The sequence below is a fragment of the Hypanus sabinus genome, chromosome 1 (genome assembly GCF_030144855.1).
Source record: "Hypanus sabinus isolate sHypSab1 chromosome 1, sHypSab1.hap1, whole genome shotgun sequence".
NCBI lineage: Eukaryota > Metazoa > Chordata > Chondrichthyes > Myliobatiformes > Dasyatidae > Hypanus > Hypanus sabinus.
In genome coordinates this window covers 148944288-148971336 of record NC_082706.1, presented here as the reverse complement: position 1 = coordinate 148971336, position 27049 = coordinate 148944288, and the positions used below count along the sequence as shown (strand labels likewise).

The 27049-nt window shown below is 45.9% G+C and overlaps 1 protein-coding gene across 1 annotated transcript in view; it reads right to left on the bottom strand.

Moving 5' to 3' along the window:
* Positions 1-8057: 8057 nt before the first annotated feature.
* Positions 8058-27049, bottom strand: part of gra (granulito) — a 75643-nt gene continuing 56651 nt past the window's right edge. Inside the window, exon 5 of the mRNA XM_059978806.1 lies at positions 8058-8188. Within this exon, the coding sequence (XP_059834789.1) occupies positions 8058-8188 (131 nt within the window). The remainder of the gene's footprint in view (positions 8189-27049) is intronic.

The window sequence follows — 27049 nt, the reverse complement described above, 5'->3', positions numbered from 1 at the left end:
GCATTAGGCCTTCTCTTAGCCATTAAGAGGGGAGTGCAAATATAGGAAAAGAGTGTTGTACTTACACATTTGATGAGTCCTAAGATAGGTCAGGTTTAGTTAACTGAATTCATAAAGCTGCAGCTAAGATACACCAATCAGATGAGTAGGATTTCTTTGATTGGATCAAATCAGCCCTTGGGAGCCAATTTGCTCTGGTGTTCCTTAATTGCTTGTATAAGGGCCACCATCAATGAAGCTGTTCAAAACTCACATGAGTGTCCCTATCCCGAAGGACAATCCACATGGTTATGATATAGCTGTATGTTTTTATACCTCGAGGTTGATTAAACTTTATATTCGACACTACCACTGCAAGTTTTTCTACCCTTAATTTTCGGATGTAATAATTCAAAATGGTGATTTAGAGCAAAAGGGAGAAATGTTGGTTAGAGTCCAAATTGTCATTCTTCTTATAGTTTAACATTTTTATTCTTGTTTATACGTTTTTATAATCATCCGTTTGTCTGTAAATATTCAATGGATTTTCACTCATTTGTATTATAGCTGGTACTGTCTTTTATTTGTAGTTTATTTTTGTCCATAAGCTTGTGACATTGTCAGCATAAATCAAGCTATCTGATAGGTTGTTCTTAACAAGAATTTTCTTCGCTGTCCGGTTTGAGTTAGTTTCAGTATAAAATGACCATGAAGCAAGGTTCCTTGTTCTTTCTTTCTTTGCTTTCTCTCTCTCCTCCTTACTTATAGTAGAGTGAATTGGTCTTATACTTTTGTTATAAGAAAGGCTGTAATTACAAGAAATATACCTAATTTTTGACTTCTAAGATGGACAGACAGACAGACATACTTTATTGATCCCGAGGGAAAATGGGTTTCATTACAGCCGCATCAACCAAGAATAGTGAAGAAATATAGCAATATAAACCCATAAATAATTAAATAATAATAAGTTAATCATGCCAAGTGGAAATAAGTCCAGGACCAGCCTATTGGTTCAGGGTGTCTGACACTCCAAGGGAGGAGTTGTAAAGTTTGATGGCCACAGGCAGGAATGACTTCCTATGACACTCAGTGTTACATCTTGGTGGAATGAGTCTCTGGCTGAATGTACTCCTGTGCCTGACCAGTACATTATGGAGTGGATGGGAGTCATTGTCCAAGATGGTATGCAACTTGGACAGCATCCTTTTTTCAGACACCACCGTCAGAGAGTCCAGTTCCACCCCCACAACATCACTGGCCTTACGAATGAGTTTGTTGATTCTGTTGGTGTCTGCTACCCTCAGCCTACTGCCCCAGCACACAACAGCAAACATGATAGCACTGGTCACCACAGCCTCGTAGAACATCCTCAGCATCGTCCGGCAGATGTTAAAGGACCTCGGTCTCCTCAGGAAATAGAGATGGCTCTGACTCTTCTTGTAGACAGCCTCAGTGTTCTTTGACCAGTCCAGTTTATTGTCCATTCATATCCCCAGGTATTTGTAATCCTCCACTATATCCACACTGACCCCTTGGATGGAAACAGGGGTCACCGGTGCCTTAGCCCTCCTCAGGTCCACCACCATCTCCTTAGTCTTTTTCATATTAAGCTGCAAATGATTCTGCTCACACCATGTGGCAAAGTTTCTCACCGTAGCCCTGTATTCAGCCTCATTTCCCTTGCTGATGCATCCAACTATGGCAGAGTCATCAGAAAACTTCTGAAGATGGCAAGACTGTGTGTTGTAGTTGAAGTCCGAGGTGTAGATGGTGAAGAGAAAGGGAGACAGGACAGTCCCCTGTGGAGCCCCAGTGCTGAAGAACCTTCTGGATAATATCAACTACAGATCCAACATATGAACATAGGCTCCAAAGAGGCAGCATGCAAAATTAGTATCAACCCTGGATCACTGGGATTGTGAGAACACAGCATTAACTACCATGCTACTACAATGTATTCTTCCTCAGTAACACACAAAGGAATCAAAGAAACTCAGCAGGTCAGGCAGCATCTATGGACAACCTACATTTTGGGTTGAGATCCTTCAGCTGAAGTACAAAGGAAGAGGAAGGTGATGGGCAGTTGGAGAGGGTCGGGAGAGGAAAGAGATAGGATAATGAAGGCCAGTTGAATCAGAAGGAAAGAGGAAAGTTAAAGAAAAGAGTAAAGGGGGCAGAGGAGAGCGATTACCAAAAATTTGAGAATTCATTGTTAATTCCATTAGTTTGGAGAGTGGAATATGAGATGTTATTCTTCTAATTTGCATTCAGTCTTGACCTGGCAATGGAGGAGCCAAGGACAGAAATGTCAGTGTGGGCATAAAAGTACAATTAAAATGTTTGTCCACCAAGAGATCCCAGCTTTCATGGTGGATGAAACCATTTTTTTTGCTGATTATGGGCAGTTTGATCAGGGCACTTCAGTGAAGACTGGCTCTGCAGCCCACAGTCAGCCAGGGGTGCTGAACTGAACTAAAATGAATACTCCTGGACTCCTGGTTTGATATTTGACGTTCTATGTGCTGTTCCCTCACTTTATGCCTTTTGCTCAATTTGTTCCTTTTTTGCATGTTAGGGCTTTGATGTTTCCTTAGAATGGTTCCCATGCTGTTTCTTTGTTTTATAGCTGCCTGCAGGAGGATGAATCTCAGTTGTATTCTATACACACATACTTTGATAATAAGTGTACCTTGAACCTTTTGAATCTTTAGATGGAGAGAAGATGCTCAGCAAAGCAATTCCCCTATCTATGTCCAGTCTCATTGATGTAAAAGAGACCGGATGCAATAAATAACTCTGCAGGTTTCACATATGAAAGACAACTATTGTCTTGTTTATTAATTATTGTACTGTCTTGCTCTGTTTTGTACACTTTTTGTAGTCTCGTGTAGGTCTGAAGTCTAATGTAGTTTTGTGTTGTTTCACGTAGTCTAGTGTAGCTTTGTGTTGTTTCAGGTGGTCTAGTGTAGTTTTGTGTTGTTTCATGTAGCACCATGGTCCTGGAGGAACGTTGATTCATTTTTACTGTGTACTGTACCAGCAGTTGTGGTTGAAATGACAATAAAAGCGACTTGACTTCACCTGAAAAGCAGTCCAGAGCCATGGATGGTGGTGAGGGTGGTAGTGTAGGTGCAGCTCTAACATTTTGTGCCGTTGGAGGGGTAAGTGAGTGGAAAGGAAAGGAGAATCAGTAGTGAGAGATGAGTGGATGCGAGAATTACAGAGGGTTTGATCCCTGCACAAAGCTGGAAGGGGTGGAAAGATTTTCCTGATAGTGGCTTCCTGTTGTAGATGAAGCAAGTTTCCGAGAATGATAATGTTGGATGTGTAGGCATTTTGGAGTCGCTTTGAAACTGCCAGAGTATTGGAAACAAAGTGCTGTTGTTTAGTTTATATATCCCGAGGCTGAATTCTACTATATGGTAGCGTCGCTTGGAAACTCCATGGCTGCAAAAGTGGTGAGTCTACTAGGACATCCGCCTGAACACAATAAATACTGATCACTGAAAGCTCACATTGCACAGACCTTTGGACTATTGGAGCCTGAGCACACCAAACAGTTGCTCTACTTGCCTGGCTTCAGCAATGCTAAGCCATCAGAACTAATGGACCACATGCTGTCAATCCTGGGAAATCACCATCCTTGTTTTATTTTTAAAGAACTCTTCATGCAGCAAATGCCTGATCAAATTCGCATTTCCCTCACTAATGCACCTGTGAAGTCCTTCACGGCTGCTTCCTTTGTGTCACAGGGTGCTCAAGGGAGCTTGCTAAAATGGTTGACAGTCTACACAGCTAGACGGCAGAGCATTATCCCTTCCCCTTTCTCGACATGAATAAGCCCAGTCAGCAAGACCCTCAACATTAGGATGCCCACAGCTGCAAAACAGATTATGCTGTCCTGTGTTTTTACCACATTCGCTTTGGCATGTACGCTGGGAAATGCTGACCATTTTGCACTTTGCTGAGTGTCACCCACATCGGGACATCAGAGGTTTGTTAACACTATGGGTCTCAGCTGCCAGGGACGTCTGCTGGTCATGCACACACTTTCAGGGCAATGCTTCCTTTGTGGCACAGGGTGCTCAATTGAGTGTGCTGTCAGCATCATCTATAGATGAGAAGGCAAACAGTGATGAAACTTTGCCTTCAGCAGCGGGATCCAGACTTACAAGACATGATGTGTGACACTCTGTTTCAGTGGGCGACATTACACATGGGAATTCATCCTGGCTAAAGTGACTGGACTTCTGCTCAGTGCAGATTTCCTGTGTGCCCAAGAACTATTAGTCAATCTTAAAAACTGCTGGCTTGTGGATGTCAAGGACTTTGAGTTGTTACCCTGCTCCTCCAATAAGTTCCCCACAACAACTCTGTCAAGCACATGCACCACCACATGTGAGTTTACTCAACTGCTGGGTAAATCCCCAGACCTCACCAAATCCACATTCTCAACTACAGTCACAAAACATTGGTCAAGCACCACATTCCCACAACTGCCAGTCCATGTTCGTGCATGTAAACTGGACTGAAAAAAACTGGCAAATGCAAAGGCTGAGTTTGCCAACATGAAAGGACTGGGAATTGTGTGTTGGTCAAATAGCCCCTGGACTTCATTCCATATGGTCCCTAAGTCCGATGGTGGTTGCCACTCATGTGGTGATAATCAACATCTTAATCAGGCTAGCACCTCCAATCATTACTTGGTCCCACACATTCACTACTTTTGAGCACACTTAGCCAGAAGGTTAATTTTTTTCAAATTTGATCTAGTTAGTGGCTACCATTAGCTCCTAATATGTGCTCAGAGGACATTCCCAAAACAGTTGTGATAACCCCATTTTGTCTCTTTTGAGTTTCTGTGCATGTCATTTGGGCTGAAAAATGCAGCACAGACTTTCCAATGGCTGATGGACTCTGTACCAAAAAACTTTAGATTTTCTTTTTGTTCACCTGGATGACATATTGTCCAAATCCAAGCATGCATCTCTTTTCTGCACACTTTTCGAGCACTTAAGCCAATGTGGATTGATTATTAACCCTACTAAATGCCAGTTTGGGTTGTCAGCCATTGACTTTCTTGGCTTTCGCATTTCTGCAGATGGTGCAAAAACGCACCCATCAAAAGTAGCCGTGATTATGGATTTCTCACTGCTGAGCACAGCTAAAAACTACAGGAGCTTTTAGGTATGGTGAATTTCTATCACCGCTTCATTCCACAAGCCGCTGAACTTGTGCTCCCCCTGTGTATGGTGCACTTTAAGGCTATACCACTAATCAAGTGCTTGACTGGTCAGTGTAAATGACCAAGGCATATGATGATACCAAATGAGCTCTTTCCAACACAACCCTACTGGTGAACTCACATCCCAATGCATTTATAACCATTGCTACCAATGCTTCAGAGTATGCTGTGGGTGCTGTGCACGAACAGTTGGTCAGATGCATGTAGCAGGCGCTCGCCTTCTTCAGCCAGCAGCTCCATCCTTCTGAAACTGCTGGCTTGTGGATATTTGACTGTGAGCTTCTCTGTCTCGTTCTGGCTGTCTGCCACTTTTGTTTTCTTCTAGAGTGTCACCATTTCACAGCATTCATTGACCACAAACCCTTCATGCAAGTGATGTCTAAAATATCAGGCCCTTGGTCTCCATTGCTGCAATGCTAGTTGGCCTACATATCAGGTATACAACTGATATCCAACATATCAAGAGGAAAAATAATGACATAGCTGATTGCCTCTCATGGCCGGCTGTTGAGGCCATACACATACGGATTGACTATGCTGGCATGTCAGCCGACATAGCCATTGACCCTGAGGTCCAGGATCACTGAACAGCAGTGTGGTTGGCTAACACTAAGCTCAGGGAGGCTGAGGTGTGTCTCCTGTGTAACACCTCAACTGGTTACCCTTGCCCCATAGTAGGACAAACTGGAGGTGAACTGTTTTTAAGTCCATGCATGGCCTCTTGCATCTGGGCCAGAAGGCCTCACAGAAATAGTTTGCTCTAAAGTTTGTGTGGTATGGCCTTTAAAAGGACATGTGTGATTGAAGTGCAGCTTGTGGGGAATGCCAGTGAGCAAAAATTAACCGTCATTAACCGTCAGGTGCCATTGGCATCTTTTTGAGGTCACTGATTGATGGCTTGACTATGTCAATGTGGACCTTGTTGGTCCTCTTACCCACCCCCTCTCCCATGGTTTCATGTACCTGCTTACCAAGGTGGACCGTACTATCAGGTGGCCAGAGGTCATCCCACTAGCATCAATGACAGCCACAGATTTGGCTTGGGTATTCATCAGCACTTGGGTTGCTTGGTTTGGCACCCCATCTGATATTTCCTCTGACAGCAGTCCCCAATTCATTTCAGACTTCTGGGCTACAAAGGCCCCGAACTTCTGTGTTTGGCTATATCACACCACAGCATACCATCTGCTGTCCAACGGCCTATGCAAGCGGTTTCATCACTCCTTAAAAGCTGCTCTGAGGGCTTCCCTGATGGATAAGTGTTTGCATGATCACTTCCATGGGTACTGCTGGGATTCAGTTCAGCTTCAAAAGAGGATCTGCAGTCATCCATAGTTGAGTGCCAGGTGTTTTTACTCCTGATGCAACGGCCACCCGGTCAACATTTCATCCTCATCAGTAAATTCAATTCCTGCACCTATTCCTACCAAGGTCTGCAATCTTGGGCTCCTGTTGACCTACATTCTTACATTCTGCCTCGTTTGTTTTCAATCAATATGATGCACACCAAAGTTCCCTTAGGTCCCCTTAAGGTGGCACATTCCATGCTTTGGAATGGAGAGAAAAGACTTTTATCATAGATAGGAGGGGTAAACCTGAATGTGTTTTGGTAGATCTCCTTAAACCTGCCCACCGAGATTTGGAGGATTCCACTACCATGTTGCTGCTGGCATGACATGTCAACACATCTCTGGATGAGCCAGAGGCACCTGCTGTTCCTTCACCCATGGAACATAGCACCCAAGCTGAGCAGCTCGTTTGAGCTCTGGACAGGCTCACAATGCCATTTTAGTGAATTCTGGGGTGGGGGGGGGGGTGCTGTGTAGGATATTGTAATTGGTGGAATTGTACATAACTCACAACCACCAACATTAAGTCAGAGTTCACTTTAAGAGGCTGGTCTGACATGTTGATTTTTAGGATCTTTAGCGTGTTTTGTGTTCAGGTTTTGAAGTTCAATAAATGTGGTTGTTGCAGTTTTTACTTAAACTTACAAACACCTCACATCATTTTATTTGTAAAAACCTACAATTTTATGTCCAAAAAAGAAGAGGCTTCTGAATGAAAAAAGTGGTCATTACCTCAGGTCACTTAATCAATTACTCCTCACGTCTGCATTCCTTGTTCCCTTATCTTTATGGAAAAATACCTGCTGTTTGTCCATTTATCTTGCTCAATTACGCGTCCCCAGGCCACGATCCTGTCATTTGGCCACATTGCTTGTTGATGACTGGGTAAATGTAAAAGAATCTACAAATATTTTTTGGTGGCAATTAAAACCATTAACAAGCCTACTGAAATCTTCCAATCTTTTGTTTCACCTCTTACCAATATCTGACAGTTTGTGTTGAGTTAAAAATGCAGTATTCTCCATCCCCACATTACTATAGATATTTAGTAATTGTCAACATTAGCTTACACTAAAAGTTTATTGTGTTAGTCTTCACTAAAGATTTTTCATTTACTATCCAATCAGTAAGTTGAAATATTAACTTTGCAGTATTTCATGTTGAAACTGTTGGTTAAAAATTGAGAATAACAAAAAATTTTTGAACAGGTAATTAAGTATTTAATAAGTCAAAAGTAGGAATTTAGTGAGCTGTGATATTCTATTTATGATTTTTGCTATCAAAATGTACTACAGAATGTTTCAAGAAGTGTACTATTACTATTGAAAAAGATTGTAAGAATTGGCATACCATAAATTTACAAACAAGTTGAGGTATATTCTTTTAACTTACATTCTTATGAAACAAAAGATCAAAATTTTAAATACTGCTCTGCAATAGTTACAGAAAATGCAATTGACAAATTTTTTGATGAAGTATTGTCAAAGTCCACAACTTACAGGCCTCTCTAACACCACAGGAAGAGATGGCAAAAACTCAGGTTTCTCTTTTGAAATCGGCAGGCTGGCAATTTTCATCAGAAATTCTCTGCTGTAGGTTATCCTCTCTGCATCTGGAAAGTAGATTGAATTGGTAAACAAAGCAAAGCTCTTTTTTAATGCAAAATTTACAAACATAAAAATGGAGATAAAACAGCAATAATGTGCTGAATTTGAATGATAAGCCATAATCATATTGAATGACAGCAGATTTACTAGGTCAAATGGCTCACTTCTGCTCCTATTTTCTATGCTTCCAAGGGGCTTGGGAACCCTTGTGCAGGAGGGTCCAGGGCAGATTCATGAAAATGATTCCGGGAATGAAAGGGTTAAAATATGAGGAGCGCTTGATGATTCTGGGCCTGTATTTGCTGGAATTTAGAAACATTGAGGGGTGATCTCACTGAAACCTATTGAATATTGAAAGGCTTAGACAAAGTGCACGTGGAGAGGATGTTTCCAATAGTGGGTGAGTCCAGGACCTGAGGGCACAGCCTCAGAACAGAGGGACATCCATTTAAAACAGAGACAAGAAGGAGTCCTGACAAAGGGTCTCGGTCCGAAACGTTGACTCCTCATTTCAACGGATGCTGCCCGACCTGCTGAGTTCATCCAGCTTGTGTGTACATTAGGAATTTCTTTAGCCAGAGGGTGTTGAATCTACGGAAATCATTGCGATGGACAGCTGTGGAGGCCAAGTCATTGGGTATATTTAGAGTCATAAAGTACAGCACAGAAACAGGCCTTTTGCTACATCAAGTCTGTGCTGAACCATTTAAGCTGCAACAACTTAAGCAGATCCCATTGGCCTAAAACAGTAATATAGCCCTCTATATACCTTTCCAAACTTCTCTTGAACGTTGAAATCGAGCTCGCAAGTATCACTTGCACTGGCAGCTTATTCCACACTCTTACGACCCTCTGAGTGAAGAAGTATCCCTCATGTTCTCCTTAAACTTCTCACCTTTTACTGACAACCCATGACCTCTGGTTGAAGTCCTACCAAACCTCATTAGAAAAAGCCTGCTTGCATTTGCGTTATCTAAATCCCTCATAATTTTGTATACTTCTATCAAATCTCCCTGCAATCTTCTACGTTCCAACGAATAAAGCCCTAACCTATTTAACCTTTCCTTATAACGTAGGTCTACCAATCCAGCATCCTTGCAACTTTTTTCTGTGCTCTTTCAACCTTATTTACATTTTTCCTGTATGTAAGTGACCAAAACTGCACATACTTCTCCAAATTAGGCCTCACCAACGTCTTATGCAACTTCAACATAACATCCCATTTCCTGTGTTCAATACTTTGATTTATGAATCAATGTGCCAAAAACTTTCTTTGCAACCCTATCTGCCCATGATGCCACTTACAATGAATTATGGATATGTATTCCCAGATCCCTTTGTTCTACAGCACTCCTCAGTGCCCTACCATTCACTAAGTAAGACGTCCCCTTAATATCTGGTCAGAAGTGCGGATATTAAAATATCTATGCAGTATGGGCATCTGTGCATGTGCAATATAATTTGTCTTCTCATATTCTACGTCTCTGCTCATAAAGGTTGTATTGTAGCGGTGTGCTACATGCAGCGCTAAAATTACAACACGGAGTCGGTAACTGCAGTCGAAGGAAAAAACTTTATTCGAAATCCTCAGCCTCACTTTTAAGCCTCCCTCAACCTGCCCCCCGTAGCGCAGAGGCTCCAAAGCTCTGTGCTCGCAAACCCCCATAGGCTATCTAATTGTGAGCCGGTTCGGATGTGCCAGGAAATGGGTCGCCACATAACCCCCCCCCCCCAGAACCGGCGATACACCCCCCAATGTCCACAGTCTGGGCCAGAACCTGCTTGGGAGGTCGGCCTCTGCGCCGAGGTGCCGGAAACTCGGTCGGTTGTGCCAGGTCCACATGAGCCGGTTTGAGGCGGTCCACCGTGAAAACCTCCTCTTTCCCTCCAACGTCCAGCACGAACGTGGACCCGTTGTTCCGGAGCACCATAAACGGCCCCTCATATGGCCGCTGCAGTGGTGGCCGATCCCCGCCCCTTCGTACAAACACAAACTTACAGTTCTGCAGGTCTTTGGGTACGCAGGTCGGGTTCCGCCAGTGCTGTGAAGTGGGTATGGGGGCCAGGTTACCGAGCTTCTCGCATAGTCTGCCCAGGACTGCTGCGGGATCTTCCTCTTGCCCCTGTGGGGCTGGTAGGAATTCCCCGGGGATGACCAGGGGCGCGCCGTATACCAACTCGGCCGACGAGGCGTGCAGGTCGTCCTTGGGCGCTGTGCGGATGCCGAGTAGGACCCAGGGAAGCTCGTCTGCCCAGTTGGCTCCTCGCAGGCGGGCCATGAGGGCCGACTTCAGGTGACGGTGGAAACGCTCCACTAGCCCGTTCGACTGTGGGTGGTAGGCAGTTGTGTGGTGCAGCTGAGTCCCCAAAAGGCTGGCCATAGTCCGTGCCAAACGAACCTGCTGGAAACTATCCGGACAGTTGTCCGGATGGAGGGATGCGCCAAGTTATGAATGGAGTCGAAAACACGGCGCCGCCAAGCTGTCGGGACGACGGGACGGGGCTGGCCGGTGGCGACATCACAGAGTAGGGTCCTCTCACCCGGGCCCACGGGGAGGTCCTGGAGCTGCAAACTGGAGACTGAGGTTCTGTAACTCGGAATCTCCTCATCCGCCTGCTGCACCTCTGCCAGTGCCTCAAAGTCTACCCCTTGGGAAAGGGCATGAACGGTAGGGCGAGAGAGCGCGTCCGCCACGAAGTTGTCCTTACCCGAGACGTGCCGGACATCCGTCGTGTATTCAGAGATGTAGGACAGGTAGCGTTGCTGGCGGGACGACCAGGGGTCGGACGCTTTCGTAAACGCAAAGGTAAGTGGTTTGTGGTCCGTGAACGCGGTGAAGGGCCGACCTTCTAGGAAGTACCTGAAATGCCGGATTGCCAGGTAGAGCGCCAACAGTTCCCGGTCGAAAGCACTGTACTTGAGCTCGGGTGGCCGCAGGTGTTTGCTGAAAAACGCCAGGGGTTGCCAGCAACCTGCGATGAGTTGCTCCAGCACCCCACCGACTGCCGTGTTAGATGCGTCCACTGTGAGGGCGGTAGGGGCATCCATTCTGGGATGTACTAGCATTGCGGCATTCGCCAAAGCTTCCTTCGTTTGAACGAAAGTGGCGGCGGACTCCTCGTCCCAGGTAATGTCCTTGCTTGGACCCGACATCAGGGCGAACAGGGGGCACATGATCCGGGCAGCTGAAGGGAAGAAGCAGTGGTAGAAATTGACCATATCTACGAATTCCTGAAGGCCTTTGATCGTGGTGGGTCGGGGGAAGTGGCGGACCGCATCTACCTTAGTGGGCAGAGGGGTTGTCCCGTCTTTAGTAATCCTGTGGCCCAGGAAGTCAATGGTATCGAGTCCGAACTGGCATTTGGCGGGGTTGATTGTAAGACCGTACTCACTCAGTCGGGCGCAGAGTTGACGGAGGTGGGACAGCGCGTCCATTAACCGCTAGAACGTCTGTGTGGCATTCTTCAGGCCGAACAGCATGCGGAGGAACTCGAAAAGGCCAAACGGGTTGATGAGAGCTGTTTTGGGGACGTCGTCAGGATGCATCGGGATTTGATGGTACCCTCGGACAAGGTCTACCTTGGAGAAGATCCGTGTGCCGTGCAGGTTTGCTGCAAAGTCCTGAATGTGCGGCACAGGGTAGCGGTCCGGTGCGGTAGCCTCGTTCAGCCTGCGGTAGTCGCCTCACGGTCTCCAGCCTCCCGTCGCTTTGGGCACCATGTGCAGGGAGGAGGCCCATGGGCTGTCGGACTGCCAGATGATCCCCAATTCCTCCATCCTCTGGAACTCCTCCTTCGCCAGTCGGAGCTTGTCCGGGGGAAGCCGCCGAGCGCGGGCGTGGAGGGGTGGTCCCTGGGTCGGGATGTGGTGCTGTATGCCGTGTCGGGGCATGGCCGCTGTGAACTGCGGTGCCAGAACCGATGGGAAATCCGCCAGGACCCTGGTGAAGTCGTTATCGGACAGCGTGATGGAGCCAAGGTGAGGGGCTGGCAACTGGGCTGCACCCAGGGAGAACGTCTGAAAGGTCTCGGCGTGTACCAGTCTCTTCCTGGGCAGGTCGACCAGTAGGCTGTGAGCCCGCAAAAAATCCGCACCCAGAAGCGGTTGGGCTACGGCAGCCAGTGTAAAGTCCCACGTGAACTGGCTGGAGCCGAACTGTAGCTGCACCTGACAGGTGCCATAGGTCCTTACTGTGCTGCCGTTCACGGCCCTCAGGGGGGGACCCGGTGCCCTGCTACAGGTGTCGTAACTCGTCGGAGGTAAAACGCTGATCTCGGCACCAGTATCGACCAAAAACCGGCGTCCCGACCTTCTATCCCACATATACAGGAGGCTACCCCGATGGCCAGCCGTCGTAGCCATCAGCAGCGGCTGGCCCTGGCGTTTCCCGGGAACTTGCAGGGCGGGCGACAACAGCGGGCTTCTGCACCCCACCGCTGGTGGTAGAAGCACCAGTGTTCCTTGGGCCGGGGGTTGGCAGGCTCTGCGGCCGGGCCTGGACTGGTTTGCTGCTGGGAGCGTGGCTGGGAGATCTGTGCGATGGACGCCCCGCTCACCTTTTTGGCATTCCACAGCAAGTCCACCCGGGCTGCCACCTTCCGGGGGTCACTGAAATCCACGTCGGACAGCAGCAGGCGTATGTCCTCGGGCAGCTGCTCCAGGAATGCCTGCTCAAACATGAGGCAGGGTGTGTGTCCGTCGGCTAGAGACAACATCTCATTCATTAAAACCGATGGAGGTCTGTCGCCCAAGCCATCCAGGTGCAGTAAACGGGCAGCCCGCTTGCGCCGTGAGAGTCCGGAAGTCCTGAGGAGCAGGGCTTTGAATTCCGTGTACTTGCCGTCTGCCAGGGGCGACTGTACGAACTCCGCGACCTGGGCCGCTGTGTCCTGGTCGAGGGAGCTCACCACGTAGTAGTAGCGGGTGTCTTCTGAGGTGATCTGGCAAACATGGAATTGGGCTTCGGCTTGCTGGAACCATAGGTTCGGTCGCTGTGTCCAGAAACCCGGCAGTTTCAACGAAACCGCATGAACAGAGGCGGCGTCGGTCATTTCTGGTCCAAAAATCGTTTGGACCGTCGGGGTCACCAATTGTAGCGGTGTGCTACACGCAGCGCTAAAATTACGATACGGAGTCGGTAACTGCAGTCGAAGGAAAAAACTTTATTCGAAATCCTCAGCCTCACTTTTAAGCCTCCCTCAACCTGCCCCCCCGTGGCGCAGAGGCTCCAAAGCTCTGTGCTCGCAAACCCCCGTAGGCTATCTAATTGTGAGCTGGTTCGGATGTGCCAGGAAATGGGTCGCCACAGTATCACTAATTCTCAAATTGCCTTGCAATTTTCATACTATCAACATATTTTGTATATTTTGTAAGGTTCAAATACATTTTTATCTATTGAGGTTTCTACTTGCCTTATTTGCCATCCTCAAATGCATTACTTCATACTACTCTGAACTAAATTCGACTTGCCACCTGAAGAGCCACTGATATCTTCCTACATTCCACAGCATCCTTCTTCATCAATCACCTCAGTGCCAACTTCAGCATCATCATAGGCCTTACAGCTAACAATCCAGATTTGCCCTTATTTGTATCAGAGTTGAAAATTTTGAATCAGGATACATAATCCCAGTTATTTAGTACTTGGTCCAAATTAGCATTTGCTCATTGTTGGCCCTTAAGGTGCTAAAGTTGAGGAACTGCACAACAGCAATGCCTTTTATAATATTAGGAAAAATGTTGGAGATGTTCTTTGCATGCTAAAGCATCAGCCTAAATTCAATTGTGGTTAAATTTTTGCCAAATGCATACTTTGTATGAGCCCTTATTTAATGGTGTGCTGTACTTATCTGAACCATAAGGCAATTAGGCATAAACTGGAAACACATCCAAAGTAGATGCTTCATCACACTTTCCACTGCAATCTACTTTGTTCTCCCCATTTTTCTGGCTACTCCTTTAACTATTAATCCAATAATGTGATATGACTCTTCTTCATTGTGTTGATTACTAAGAAGGAAAATAGACAAAATGAAAAAGAGGGCCTTGCACACCTACCTCAAGAGCACCATACATTGCTTTCTATTAGCACTCCTCATCTCCCACAGGACCTCACACAAGAAATCAGAAGTTATGGATCCAGATATTAATATTTTTATCCCATAATACTGTGCCTATGAACCACAACCTCAAAAACATCAATTCCACTATCTGGTAAGATCTAAATGTCACTGCTGCTGCTGCTCACTTTTTAAAAGAAGGGAGAATACATTCAAATGGAGAATTTTTATCATATTATCATGCATTATGAATGCAGTGATGTCAGCAGTTCTATTGCAAACTGATCCTAAGCTAAGCTGATCAAAGTCATTGTGACTGTTACCTCCAAGAACGAGCATTTGCCGCATGCAGGTTTGGGACTGGGGTTCTGTATATTGTAAAACATTATAGATCTCAATAAGCACTGGTTTTGTTCTTTCGAAGTCTTAGCTTCCCAACAGATTTTTTCTTAAATGTGGAAACAGTTTATCTTCTGATTATGCTTATTTCCCCATGTCCTCCCACCATTTATACAAACCTCACTCCCACAGTCACCTGTCTTGTCAAGAAAACAACCCCTCTCTCAATGTTGCAAAAACAAAGGAGCTGGTTGGGGACTATAGGAGGAATGGAGCCAGGCTAACCCCTATTGACATCAATGGATCTGGGGCTGAGAGGGTGAACAGCTTTAAATTCCTCAGCATACACATCACCAAGGATCTCACGTGGTCTGTACATACTGGCTATAAAGTGAAAAAGAAACAATAGTGCCTCTTTCACCTCAAACGTTTGAAGAAGTATGGTATGGGCCCTCTAATTCTAAGAGTTTTCTACAGGGGCACAATTGAGTGCATCCTGACTGGCTGCATCGCTGCCTGGTAATGGGAACGGTACCTCCCTTAATCGTAGTACTCCGCAAAGAGTGGTGCAGACAGCCCAGCCCATCTGTAAATGTGAACTTGTCACTATTCAGGACATTTCCAGACAGGTGTGTAAAAATGGCCCAAAGGATCATTGGGGACCTGAGTCACCTCAACCACAAACTGTTACAGCTGCTACCATCTAAGAAATGGTATCGCAAAATAAAAGCTAGGACCAACAGGCTCTGGGACAACTGATTAATTTATCCTGATACAACTGTATTTCTATGTTATATTGACTGTCCTGTTGTACATACTATTTATTATAAATGACTAAAAATTGCACATTTAGACAGAGATGTAACGTAAAGATTTTTACTCCTCATGTATATTAAGGATGTAAGAAATAAAGTCAATTCAATACAAAATAACCTCAGGAATCTAAGCAGATCTCCTTGAATTATGTATCCAGAATATTTGTAAGTAATTAAAATTGTCTGTATGTATGTGATGCAGACAGTTGTTGGAAGTTCTTCCCTTGCTATTCAAACTTGTCCCTCCCTCTTCCCCATTGACCCCCACCATCACCTTTCCATGACTCACACTACATATGCAGATAACTAATTAATGTTGACTGCTGTGTATTCTGCATATCTTTGACATGTATGTGCACCATGTATGGAAAGGCCCAATTCAATATACTAAAATATTACATTTTGATCTCAGTCTTTGAGTTGTACAGCATGGAAACAGGCCCTTCAGCCAACTCAACCATATCAACCTTGCTGCTCAGCAAGCTAATCCCATCTAAACACATTTGGCCCTCTAAACCTCTCCTATCCATGTACTTATCTAAATGGCTCTTAAACATTGCTAATGTGCCTGGCTCAACTATTTATAGCAGCTCTTTGTAAATATGTACCACTCTTTGCCTGAAGAGCTACCACTTACATCCTATTTAAAGTTCTTGCCTCTGACTTTAAACCTATGCTCTCCTTTTTAGTAACTCCTCTCCAGACTATTTGGTTTCATCCTTTCTATGCCCCACATGACATTATATACCTCTATCAGATCACCCCTCAATGCCCTACATTCCGTGGAATAAAGCCCCAGTCTCTGCAATCTCTACTTGCAACTTAGACCTGTAAATAAAATTGAACACCTATGTTTAAATGAAACAAAAATCTGACCCATGTGATTTAATTTTTTAGGCCACAACATTTTAACAAAGAAACTAAAATACAAGTCTGCAAGGTCTTAATTTTAAAATGATGCCATCCTCTTAGTCAGCAAATATGACCTGAATTACTGCCTCGTCATTGTCCATCTTTGTAAAAGGAGATATGATTATGAGAAGGAAATTAAACTTTATTACTGAAACTATTAAATGACATTGTAAAATATAATTAAGGTAAAACTGTGATCAAAGAAAAAAGAAAGCTTCAAAGCCTTCGTGCCTATCAAGTGCTATTTCTTGCCTCATAACATGCGCCGTTTTGATAAGATCAAAATTAAGCAATAGCAATATATTTCATGTATTACATGTTAACAGCTACATAGTTATAATGTAGTCCTAATACCAAAAGCAGTTCCTTTGTTAATTAAAGAAAACTGAATGTTGCACTTATCTATTATTGTGAGATGGCAACACTCAGTTTTCTTTAATTAACAGTTTCTATAGCCATTCAACATGCAGTGTGTAACCAAGCCCTGGTTAGCTAATTTTATATTTTCTATAGCCTAGGAATTTTGCATTCTCCTTTGGATGGTTTCTTAAATTTTTCCATATTGTCTAGAGATATTTTCATCAACTGAAGCTTAACATCTGTAATAATTAAATATTACTCTACATTTATTGGAGTATAAAAGTTGCAACTTGCTATTTACTAGAGAATGAAATCTTAGGAACGTAGAAGACAATGGTGTGTTAAGCTAAGAGATGTAAATTATATAATCTGAGTTTGCTATTTGCTATGCACGTACCCAATTTAGTAGGAGAATGAAATATTAAGAATGTAGAAGACAATGGTGTGTTAATGAGAGGTAGCTAACAGATGTAGATTAGAACATGATTAAGTCATGAAATATTAAGAATGTTATCCTGCTATTTGCTAGAGAATGAAATCCTAAGAATGTAGAAGACAATGTTGTGTTAATAAGAGGAAGCTAAGAGATGTAGATTAGAAAATCTGAGTTTGCTATTTGCTATGCATGTACCCAATTTAGTAGGAGAATGAAATCCTAAGAATGTAGAAGACAATGTTGTGTTAATGAGAGGAAGCTAAGAGATGTAGATTAGAACATGATTAAGTCAATGGATAGAAACAATAGTGGCGGATGTACGTGTGGTACGCAACTATAGACCGATTGCATATGCTAATACAACTAAACCAGGAGATTGCTATAAAACATGCTATGTCCAAGGATCGGTGGGCAATCAGCGACTATGACTGTCTCAGCTTTGATTTGCAAATTAAAGTTTAACCCTTCTTGAAGAATCTTCTGCGTCTCCTAGTCATTTGTGGGGCACAAGAAACCACGACAAAATTGGCGACCGTGGCAGGACTGGAAAGAGATCCGCAGAAAGGAAATGGCAGATTGGGGACGCTTCCCAGTCCTCTAGGGACCCCCACAAGGCTAACAGAATTAAGGGTGCGCCTAAACAAAAGGTAAGCGCTTTTTGCGACAATTTGGACTAAGAATTCTGTTGGCTTTGGGGAGGTCTTGGAGTCTCGGAAGTGTGGAACCACTGCCGAAGTATCTCTCCGGTTCAAAGACTCTGGCAGAATTGGGGGTTAACAGGAGGCTCAGAGGGTTGATCAAGAACACTGCAGTGAGGGTAAGTACAAATAAGTTAATAAAAAGTGAAGTTAAGAAAAATTCCACGTGGTGTTGGTAAATCCCTGTGGATACCGCTTCGTATGAAACAAAGGTCTGAACTGGCAGGGCTGGTAGATAGACGATAGACAAGGCATAGAATTAGAGTAAATAATATTATCCAGTAAACGAACTGTGAATCTCTGAAATACCTTAAAAAGAGAGAATAACATGACAGGTAAAGGAACGGCAGTAGAGATTCTGAGCAAAAACTTCCCGATAAATAAAAATGAGAACACAAAAACTTCAGAAAAATGGGAAAAAAGAATCAAAAACCTGGTCACAAAATGGCCAAGAGAAGGAACGTAACGTTGTTGGTAAACAAGGGATATCAGTCTAAAGACTTAGGACCCTTAGTTAAGAGTGTTGAAACCATAACAGTGTGGAGGAAAATCACGCCCGAGGTGTGGATATCAGAAGACAGCAATTGCATTAAAATAATGGTAAGTGTAGATATGGTAGGGACAGTGAGAGAGGTCGAAATAACTCCCCAACCACACCTGCCCTTGCTGGGAAAGGAAAGAGGCCAGCAGAAAGATAAAAGGTTAGATGAGTTGCCGTCTATTCTGTGGTCACAGCATGACACGGACGTAGGGAAAATAAAAACAGCTAGTCCGGTGGAAATAAGGCTGAGGAGACCATAATACCCTCTAAGACCAGAGGCAGAAGAGGGAATAGCATGGACAGTGCAGGGGTTGCTTGTATAAAGGGGTTTTTTTTCTTTGTTACTGTTGGGAAAGGGTTTCCTTTTGTTAACTAGCAGGAATGCTAATTTACTGATAACGAGAATGGTGTTCCTTTGTAAACCAAATGGGGATTAATGTTCTTTCTTCTGAGTCTGTAAGCTTTTGTTGACGGGCTTTTGGGCAAATCGGCGTGAGGGGGTCGAGAGAGAGGACGCAATGCTCTAAGCTGGGCGAGGATCAGACCCCAAAGGGGGGTCCGAGGCCGGGAGATTCTCCGAGGGGGGGGATGAAGCTAGATGTGCTTGGTTGACCACTCGGAGGGTCCTGAGCTGTTTGGAGAGTCGAGGAGTTCGGAGGGTCCTGAGCTGCGAGTCGAGGAGTTCGAATGGTGGCCAGAAGACTTCAGTAATTGAGCTCCAACGGCTGTGCACGAAGTGGTTTGGACTTTGATAAGTTTGGCGCCTTTTCTTTAATTTTCTCTTCATATATACTGTATCATTATTAATCACTTAGTTATAGTAACCTTTATAAATTAATCGCATATGGTGTATTGTCTGTTTTTGGGCGAGGCGGGGACAGCACACAGCATCCACACCAGCTGATTACCCAGTTTGGCGGGGCCGAAGGCTGCTCCCCCTAGACTAGAACGAGCTGAGCGAGCCTGAGGCGACCCAGGGGGTTACACTTGAAATAGGAGTGCTTAAAAGAACAAACAGTCCATGCAATACCCCGTTGCTGCCGGTCTTAAAACCAGATAAATCTAAGTGGAGATTGGTGCATGATTTGTGAGCGGTAAATGATGCGGTAGAGGACTGGCCAGCGGTAGTCCCCAACCCACACACGCTTTTGACTAATGTTCCACCAGAAGCAAGTTATCTTTCAGTGATTGATTTGTGTTCGGCTTTCTTTAGCATTCCTCTAGCCGACCAGTGTCAGTATCTGTTTGCATTTACTTAGAGGTGCTCAGTATACCTATACCAGAATGCTGCAAGGATCTAAACATTCACCACACGTTTTTAATCAGGTGTTGAAGGCAGACCTAGAGGGCATGTCATTGGAAAGTACATTGTTACAGTATGTGGATGACCTGTTGATTTGCTCCCACAGAGAGGAACAGTATGAGCAGGACACTATAACTCTGTTAGAGAAGCTGGCACACGGAGGACATAAAGTATCCAAAAAGAAACTGCAATTTTGCAAGCAGCAAGTGGAATACTTAGGCAGGGTAATATCCAAGGGAGTGAAGGCGATAGCACCAGATCAGATTGAGGCAATAACTAAGGCCCCCAAACCCCAGACTGTAGGGCAGATGATGACGTTTTTGGGAATGGCAGGGTACATGCTCAGATTGGATAGGAGAATATGCTGAGATTGTGGCACCTTTGAGAAAGATAATGAAAGAAGCAGGACATACAAATTTGAAGAACGGCTTACAGTGGAATGGAGAAGCGGAGATAGCTTTCAGGAATTGCAGTCAGCACCAGCATTAGCTTTGCCTGACTACGAGAAGGTTTTTCATTCGTATGTATCTAACCAACAGGAGGGTTATGTCACAGCGGTTCTAACACAAGAGACAAGCACAGGAAAAGCAAAGCAGCCGATAGCATACTACAGTACAAGACTAGATTAGGTGGCTCAGGGGTATCCACCCTGTTATCAGGGAATGGCAGCGCTGTACTATGCATATGAAAAGGCATCATCTGTAACCCTGGGCTATCCTGTGACTCTGTACCAGGCATGGGCAAACTACGGCCCGCGGGCCATATGCGGCCCGTTAAGCTTTTTAATCCGGCCCGCAGAACTTGATGAAATTATATTAATAAACCTTGTTAACGTTTTTTCCCCGCAATTCTGGCGTTTTCCCAATAGATGACGCACTCTATATACATTTGTGGCGACCCATTTCCTGGCACATCCGAACTGGCTCACAATTAGCCAGCGTTCCGGCTAAGGGAGATAGCCTGCGGGGATTTGCGAGCACAGAGCTTTGGAGCCTCTGCGCAGGGGAGCAGGTTGAGGGAGCCTTAAAAGTGAGGCTGGGGATTTCGAATAAAGTTTTTTTCTTCGACTGCAGTTACCGACTCCGTGTCGTAATTTTAGCGCTACATGTAGCACATCGCTACACATTGACCTTTGTTGAGATACAGCGTATTACTCCACATTTGCGCTTTACTCTTTGTTCGGCTCAACCTATTTGTGTGAACAGGCGTTCAGCATCATGAACATCAACAAAGCCAGCCGCAGATCCAAGTTAACTGACCAACACCTCAGATCCATCCTGAGAATCGCCACAACAAAACTAAATCCAGTCTTTGATGCGCTGGCTAAAAAGGGAGACCGACAACACTGTTCCCACTGAAATTAAAAATAAGTTTCTTCGTTGTGTTATGTAAAAAATGCATTTGAAAATTTTTTTTCAATAAGCCTTACATGTTACATGTCATTTCTGTTAAGTGATGGACATGAGTAGTGCGCAGGTGCACGTACGTTCTCAAAATTAAAAAATGCGCTCCAGATCAAATAACGCTCTCCGCATACTGGCCACTGTTCTGTCTTTGTGCTGGTCATTGTTGAGTTTTGGCACAGGGGACAATTGAATAAGAAGGAGCAGGACAAGTAGACCTGCACCTCCTACCATTTTTGAAATAAAGACAGTCAGGAGGAGAGTGATGATGATAATATCTTGAAGGATAACAGAATTTTCAGTGCTTTAAAATAATAACTGTTACTATTAAAAAAGCTGTATTTTATTCATTTAATTTTCAGTGTTTTAAAAGTCATTTCAATAAATAGCTAAATACCATGGGACTTCAAAGACAGATATTTTGTTGTAATGCATTTGTTCATTTTCAATTGAAATTAAAGCACATGTTTTCTACATATCCCATGATATTTTATTTTCTCTTATGAGGTGTATTACTAAAACACTCCGTCCATCTGCTCCTGGTCCAGCCCCCCTGTCAAATTTTAGAACCCTTTGTGGCCCACAAGTCAAAAAGTTTGCCCACCTCTGCTCTGTACACACACCACAAAGTAGCAGAATTGCTGGAAAGAGGGAGGATAGCAGCGTATCAGATGCTCTTGACATTTCCAGATATAACTATACAGAGATGCACTACCAGTAATATAGCAGATTTTGTCCCTTTGGGCGATGAAGGAGAACCCCATGATTGTGTAGGGAAGACGATGGCATTTGCCAAATTGAAAGCAGATTTACGGTCAGAACCACTAGAGGATGCAGATAAAAAGGTTCTGTTCATAGATGGCTCTTGTTATAGGGACTATGATGGAAATCATGCAGGGTTCTCAGTAGTGCAGCAGGATCAGTCGAACTATAAGATTATTAGGATGGAGTCCTGTCCCCAACCGTGTTCCGCCCAACTAGCAGAAATCAAAGCCCTGACAGCTGCATGTGAAATGATGGAAGGTGAGAAAGTAGACATCTATACTGATTCGGCATATGCTCATGGAGTATGCCATTTGTTCGGGGCAGTGTGGAAGCAGAGAGGTTTTAAAAAAAGTAATGGAGATCCCATACAACATGGTCAGCAATTTCTAGACTTAATAAAAGCCATAATGAAACCTAAAGCATAGGCTATAGTAAAATGCCAGGCACATAAAAAGGGAAATGATGTAATAACAAAGGGAAATCAAGCTGCGGACGAGGCAGCCAGAAAAGCGTCCGGGTGTATATCAGCTGTCATTGCCCCCCAGGTAAACCAAACTTAGGTAAAGGACCTAATTGAAATACAAGGTAAAGCAACTTTGGCAGAACAGACAATCTGGAGAAAAAGGGGGGCGAAGCAGAACCTGGAAGGCTTGTGGAGCATGTAAGACGGTTTGTTGGTAGCGCCCACCCCTCTACTGATGTTTCTGATTTCAGAAGCGCATGGGATGGACCATTGTGCAAGGGGGGAAGTGATAAAGAAAATAAAGAAGGATGGTTTTTGTCACCTTATTTACAGGCTTCAGTGGACTTTATCTTGTCACAGTGCGAGGTATGCACACAGAATAATGTTCGAAAGGGAATTACAACCCCAATAGGTTACATTCCTGTACCTGAAGGACCATTTAAACATCTAGTGATCGATTACATAGACATGATAAAGACAGTGAGAGGGAAAAGATACATGCTGGTAGTAATTGATTGATTTAGCAGATGGGTGGAGGCGGTACCTTCAAGAAATCAAGGGGCAAAGACAGTGGTAAAATTTCTGACAAATGAAGTGATCCCAAGGTTTAGAATACCTATAGAAGTTAGCTCAGACAATGGTTCAGCTTTTATCCAGAAAGTGGTCAAACTGGTACTACAGGCGCTGAGGATAAAGCAAAGATTTAGATGTGTATACCACCCTCAGTCGCAGGGCATGGTAGAGAGAATTAATGGAACCCTGAAAGCCAAACTATACAAAATTTGTGCAGACACTAAACTTAATTGGGTCGATGCTTTACCGTTAGCATTGATGAGTTACCGCATGCAAACTAATCAAATAACATGCCTGACACCGCATGAGATGGTCACTGGGAGGCCCATGCCAGTGCCCCGGTGGAGAGGGCCATATAAAGGACCTAGTTTGGAACAATTGGAAACAGAATTGAAACAATACATGCAGCAGCTAACTATGCAGAAAAAGGTTGTGTGTGTGTAATGTTTGGAGAACAATGCTGCACTTTCATACTGAACAATACTAGCCCAGAAGGGTCTTTCACCAGAGCAATGAATAGATTAAAGAATCTGCGGATGGAGGTCAAACAGAATGCAGGATTTGAACATCAGTTCTTTGATTGGTTAGAAAGTAGACTCAGAGGATGGGGAGCATGGCTGACTAAAATAGCAATAACTGTCAGTATTATATTGTTGAGCTGTGCGCTTGTGCTGTGCTGTTTTCTTCCTTGTCTCAAATCTCTTGTAGTGCGTGCTGCAACCAAACAACTTCCAATGCTCGTGGCAATTACTGAAGCAAGCTTAGTGGAGAAAGAAACACCGAAAATGTATCGTTACAGCCTACAACACCTGCAGAATGAACAAAAGCAAAACGACAGTGTGGGAGTAGATTGTAAGGGCTTCTGAGTCTTTTTCCCTGTCTCAGGTACAGAGGGACAGGTTTTTGGCTCAGTGGCCCAGGGTAACAGGGAGAGAATACTTAGAGGTCTTGGCGCAGAAGTTTATAGTTTAACCCGAGATTTGGGAATAAGTGTTTGAGTTTATTGGGGCTTTTGTGCGCAAACTGTTAGTCTTTTCTCTGTGTGAGACCCTCTGGGTCTCAAAGGGGGGATATATTGGAATATAAAAGTTGCAACTTGCTATTTGCTAGAGAATGAAATCTTAGGAACGTAGAAGACAATGGTGTGTTAAGAGGAAGCTAAGAGATGTAAATTATGTAATCTGAGTTTGCTAGTTGCTATGCATGTACCCAATTTAGTAGGAGAATGAAATATTAAGAATGTAGAAGACAATGGTGTGTTAATGAGAGGTAGCTAAGAGATGTAGATTAGAACATGATTACTTCAATGGGTAGAAACAATAGTGGCGGATGTACGTGTGGTACACAACTATAGACCGATTGCATATGCTAATGCAACTAAACCAGGAGATTGCTATAAAACATGCTATGTCCAAGGATCAGTCTCATTTCCTAGCGTATCCGAACCGACTCACAATTAGATAGCCTACGGGGGTTTGCGAGCACAGAGCTTTGGAGCCTCTTCGCCATGGGGGGCCGGTGGACAGAGGCTTAAAAGTGAGGCTGAAGTTTTCGAATAAAGTTTTTCCTTCGACTGCAGTTACCGACTCCGTGTCGTAATTTTAGCGCTGCTTGTAGCACACCGCTACAATTGGTGACCCCGACGGTCCAAACGATTTTTGGACCAGAAATGACCGACGCCGCCTCTGTTCATGCGGTTTCGTTGAAACTGCCGGGTTTCTGGACACAGCGCCCGGACCTATGGTTCCAGCAAGCCGAAGCCCAATTCCACGTTCGCCGGATCACCTCAGAAGACACCCGCTACTACTACGTGGTGGGCTCCCTCGACCAGGACACAGCTGCCCAGGTCGCGGAGTTCGTACAGTCGCCCCCGGCAGACGGCAAGTACACGGAATTCAAAGCCCTGCTCCTCAGGACTTTCGGACTCTCACGGCGCGAGCGGGCTGCCCGTTTACTGCACCTGGATGGCTTGGGAGACAGACCTCCATCGGCTTTAATGAATGAGATGTTGTCTCTGGCCGAGGGACACACAGGCCTCATGTTTGAGCAGGCATTCCTGGAGCAGCTGCCCGAGGACATACGCCTGCTGCTGTCCGACGCGGATTTCAGTGACCCCGCTGATGGCTACGGCGGCTGGCCATCGGGATAGCCTCCTGTATGTGTGGGATAGAAGGTCGGGACGCTGGTTTTTGGTCGATACTGGGGCTGAGATCAGCGTTTTACCTCCGACGAGTTACGACACCCGCAGCAGGGCACCGGGTCCCCCCCTGAGGGCCGCGAATGGCAGCACAGTAAGGACCTATGGCACCCGTCAGGTGCAGCTACTGTTCGGCCCCAGCCAGTTCACGTGGGACTTCACACTGGCCGCCGTAGCCCAACCGCTTCTGGGTGCGGATTTTTTGCGAGCTCACAGCCTGCTGGTTGACCTGCCCAGGAAGAGACTGGTACACGCCGAGACCTTTCAGACGTTCTCCCTGGGCGCGGCCCAGTTGCCAGCCCCTCACCTCGGCTCCATCACGCTGTCCGACAACGACTTCACCAGGGTCCTGGCGGAGTTCCCATCGGTTCTGGCACCGCAGTTCACAGCAGCCATGCCCAGGCACGGCGTACAGCACCACATCCCGACACAGGGACCACCCCTCCATGCCCGTGCTCGGCGGCTTCCCCCGGACAAGCTCCGACTGGCGGAGGAGTTCCAGAGAATGGAGGAATTGGGGATCATCCGGCGGTCCGACAGCCCCTGGGCTTCCCCCCTGCACATGGTGCCCAAAGCGACGGGGGGCTGGAGACCGTGCGGCGACTACCGCAGGCTGAACGAGGCTACCACACCGGACCGCTACCCTGTGCCGCACATTCAGGACTTTGCGGCAAACCTGCACGGCGCCCGGATCTTCTCCAAGGTCGACCTTGTCCGAGGGTACCATCAAATCCCGATGCATCCTGACGACGTCCCCAAAACGGCTCTCATCACCCCGTTTGGCCTCTTCGAGTTCCTCCGCATGCCGTTCGGCCTGAAGAATGCCGCACAGACGTTCCAGCGGTTAATGGACGCGGTGGGACGGGACCTGGACTTCGCGTTCATCTATTTGGATGACATCCTCATAGCCAGCGGCAGTCGTCAGGAGCATCTGTCCCACCTCCGTCAACTCTGCGCCCGACTGAGTGAGTACGGTCTTACAATCAACCCTGCCAAATGCCAGTTCGGACTTGATACCATTGACTTCCTGGGCCACAGGATTACTAAAGACGGGGCAGCCCCTCTGCCCGCTAAGGTAGATGCGGTCCGCCACTTCCCCCGACCCACCACGATCAAAGGCCTTCAGGAATTCGTAGGTATGGTCAATTTCTACCGCCGCTTCCTCCCTTCAGCTGCCCGGATCATGCGCCCCCTGTTCGCCCTGATGTCGGGTCCGAGCAAGGACATTACCTGGGACGAGGAGTCCGCCGCCGCTTTCGTTCAAACGAAGGAAGCTTTGGCTGACGCCGCAATGCTAGTACATCCCAGAATGGACACCCCTACCACCCTCACAGTGGACGCATCAAACACGGCAGTCGGTGGGGTGCTGGAGCAGCTCATCGCAGGTCGCTGGCAACCCCTGGCGTTTTTCAGCAAACACCTGCGGCCACTCGAGCTCAAGTACAGTGCTTTTGACCGGGAACTGTTGGCGCTCTACCTGGCAATCCGGCATTTCAGGTACTTCCTAGAAGGTCGGCCCTTCACCGCGTTCACGGACCACAAACCGCTTACCTTTGCGTTTACGAAAGCATCCGACCCCTGGTCATCCCGCCAGCAACGCCACCTGTCCTACATCTCTGAATACACAACGGATGTCCGGCACGTCTCGGGTAAGGACAATGTCGTGGCGGATGCGCTCTCTCGCCCTACCGTTCATGCCCTTTCCCAAGGGGTAGACTTTGAGGCACTGGCAGAGGCACAGCAGGTAGATGAGGAGATTCCGAGTTACAGGACTGCAGTCTCTGGTTTGCAGCTCCAGGACCTCCCCGTGGGCCCAGGTGAGAGGACCCTACTCTGTGACGTCGCCACCGACCAGCCCCGTCCGGTCGTCCCCGCAGCCTGGCGGCGACGTGTTTTCGACTCCATTCATAACTTGGCGCATCCCTCCATCCGGACAACTGTCCGGCTGGTTTCCAGCAGGTTCGTTTGGCACGGTCTCCGCAAACAGGTCAGTGAATGGGC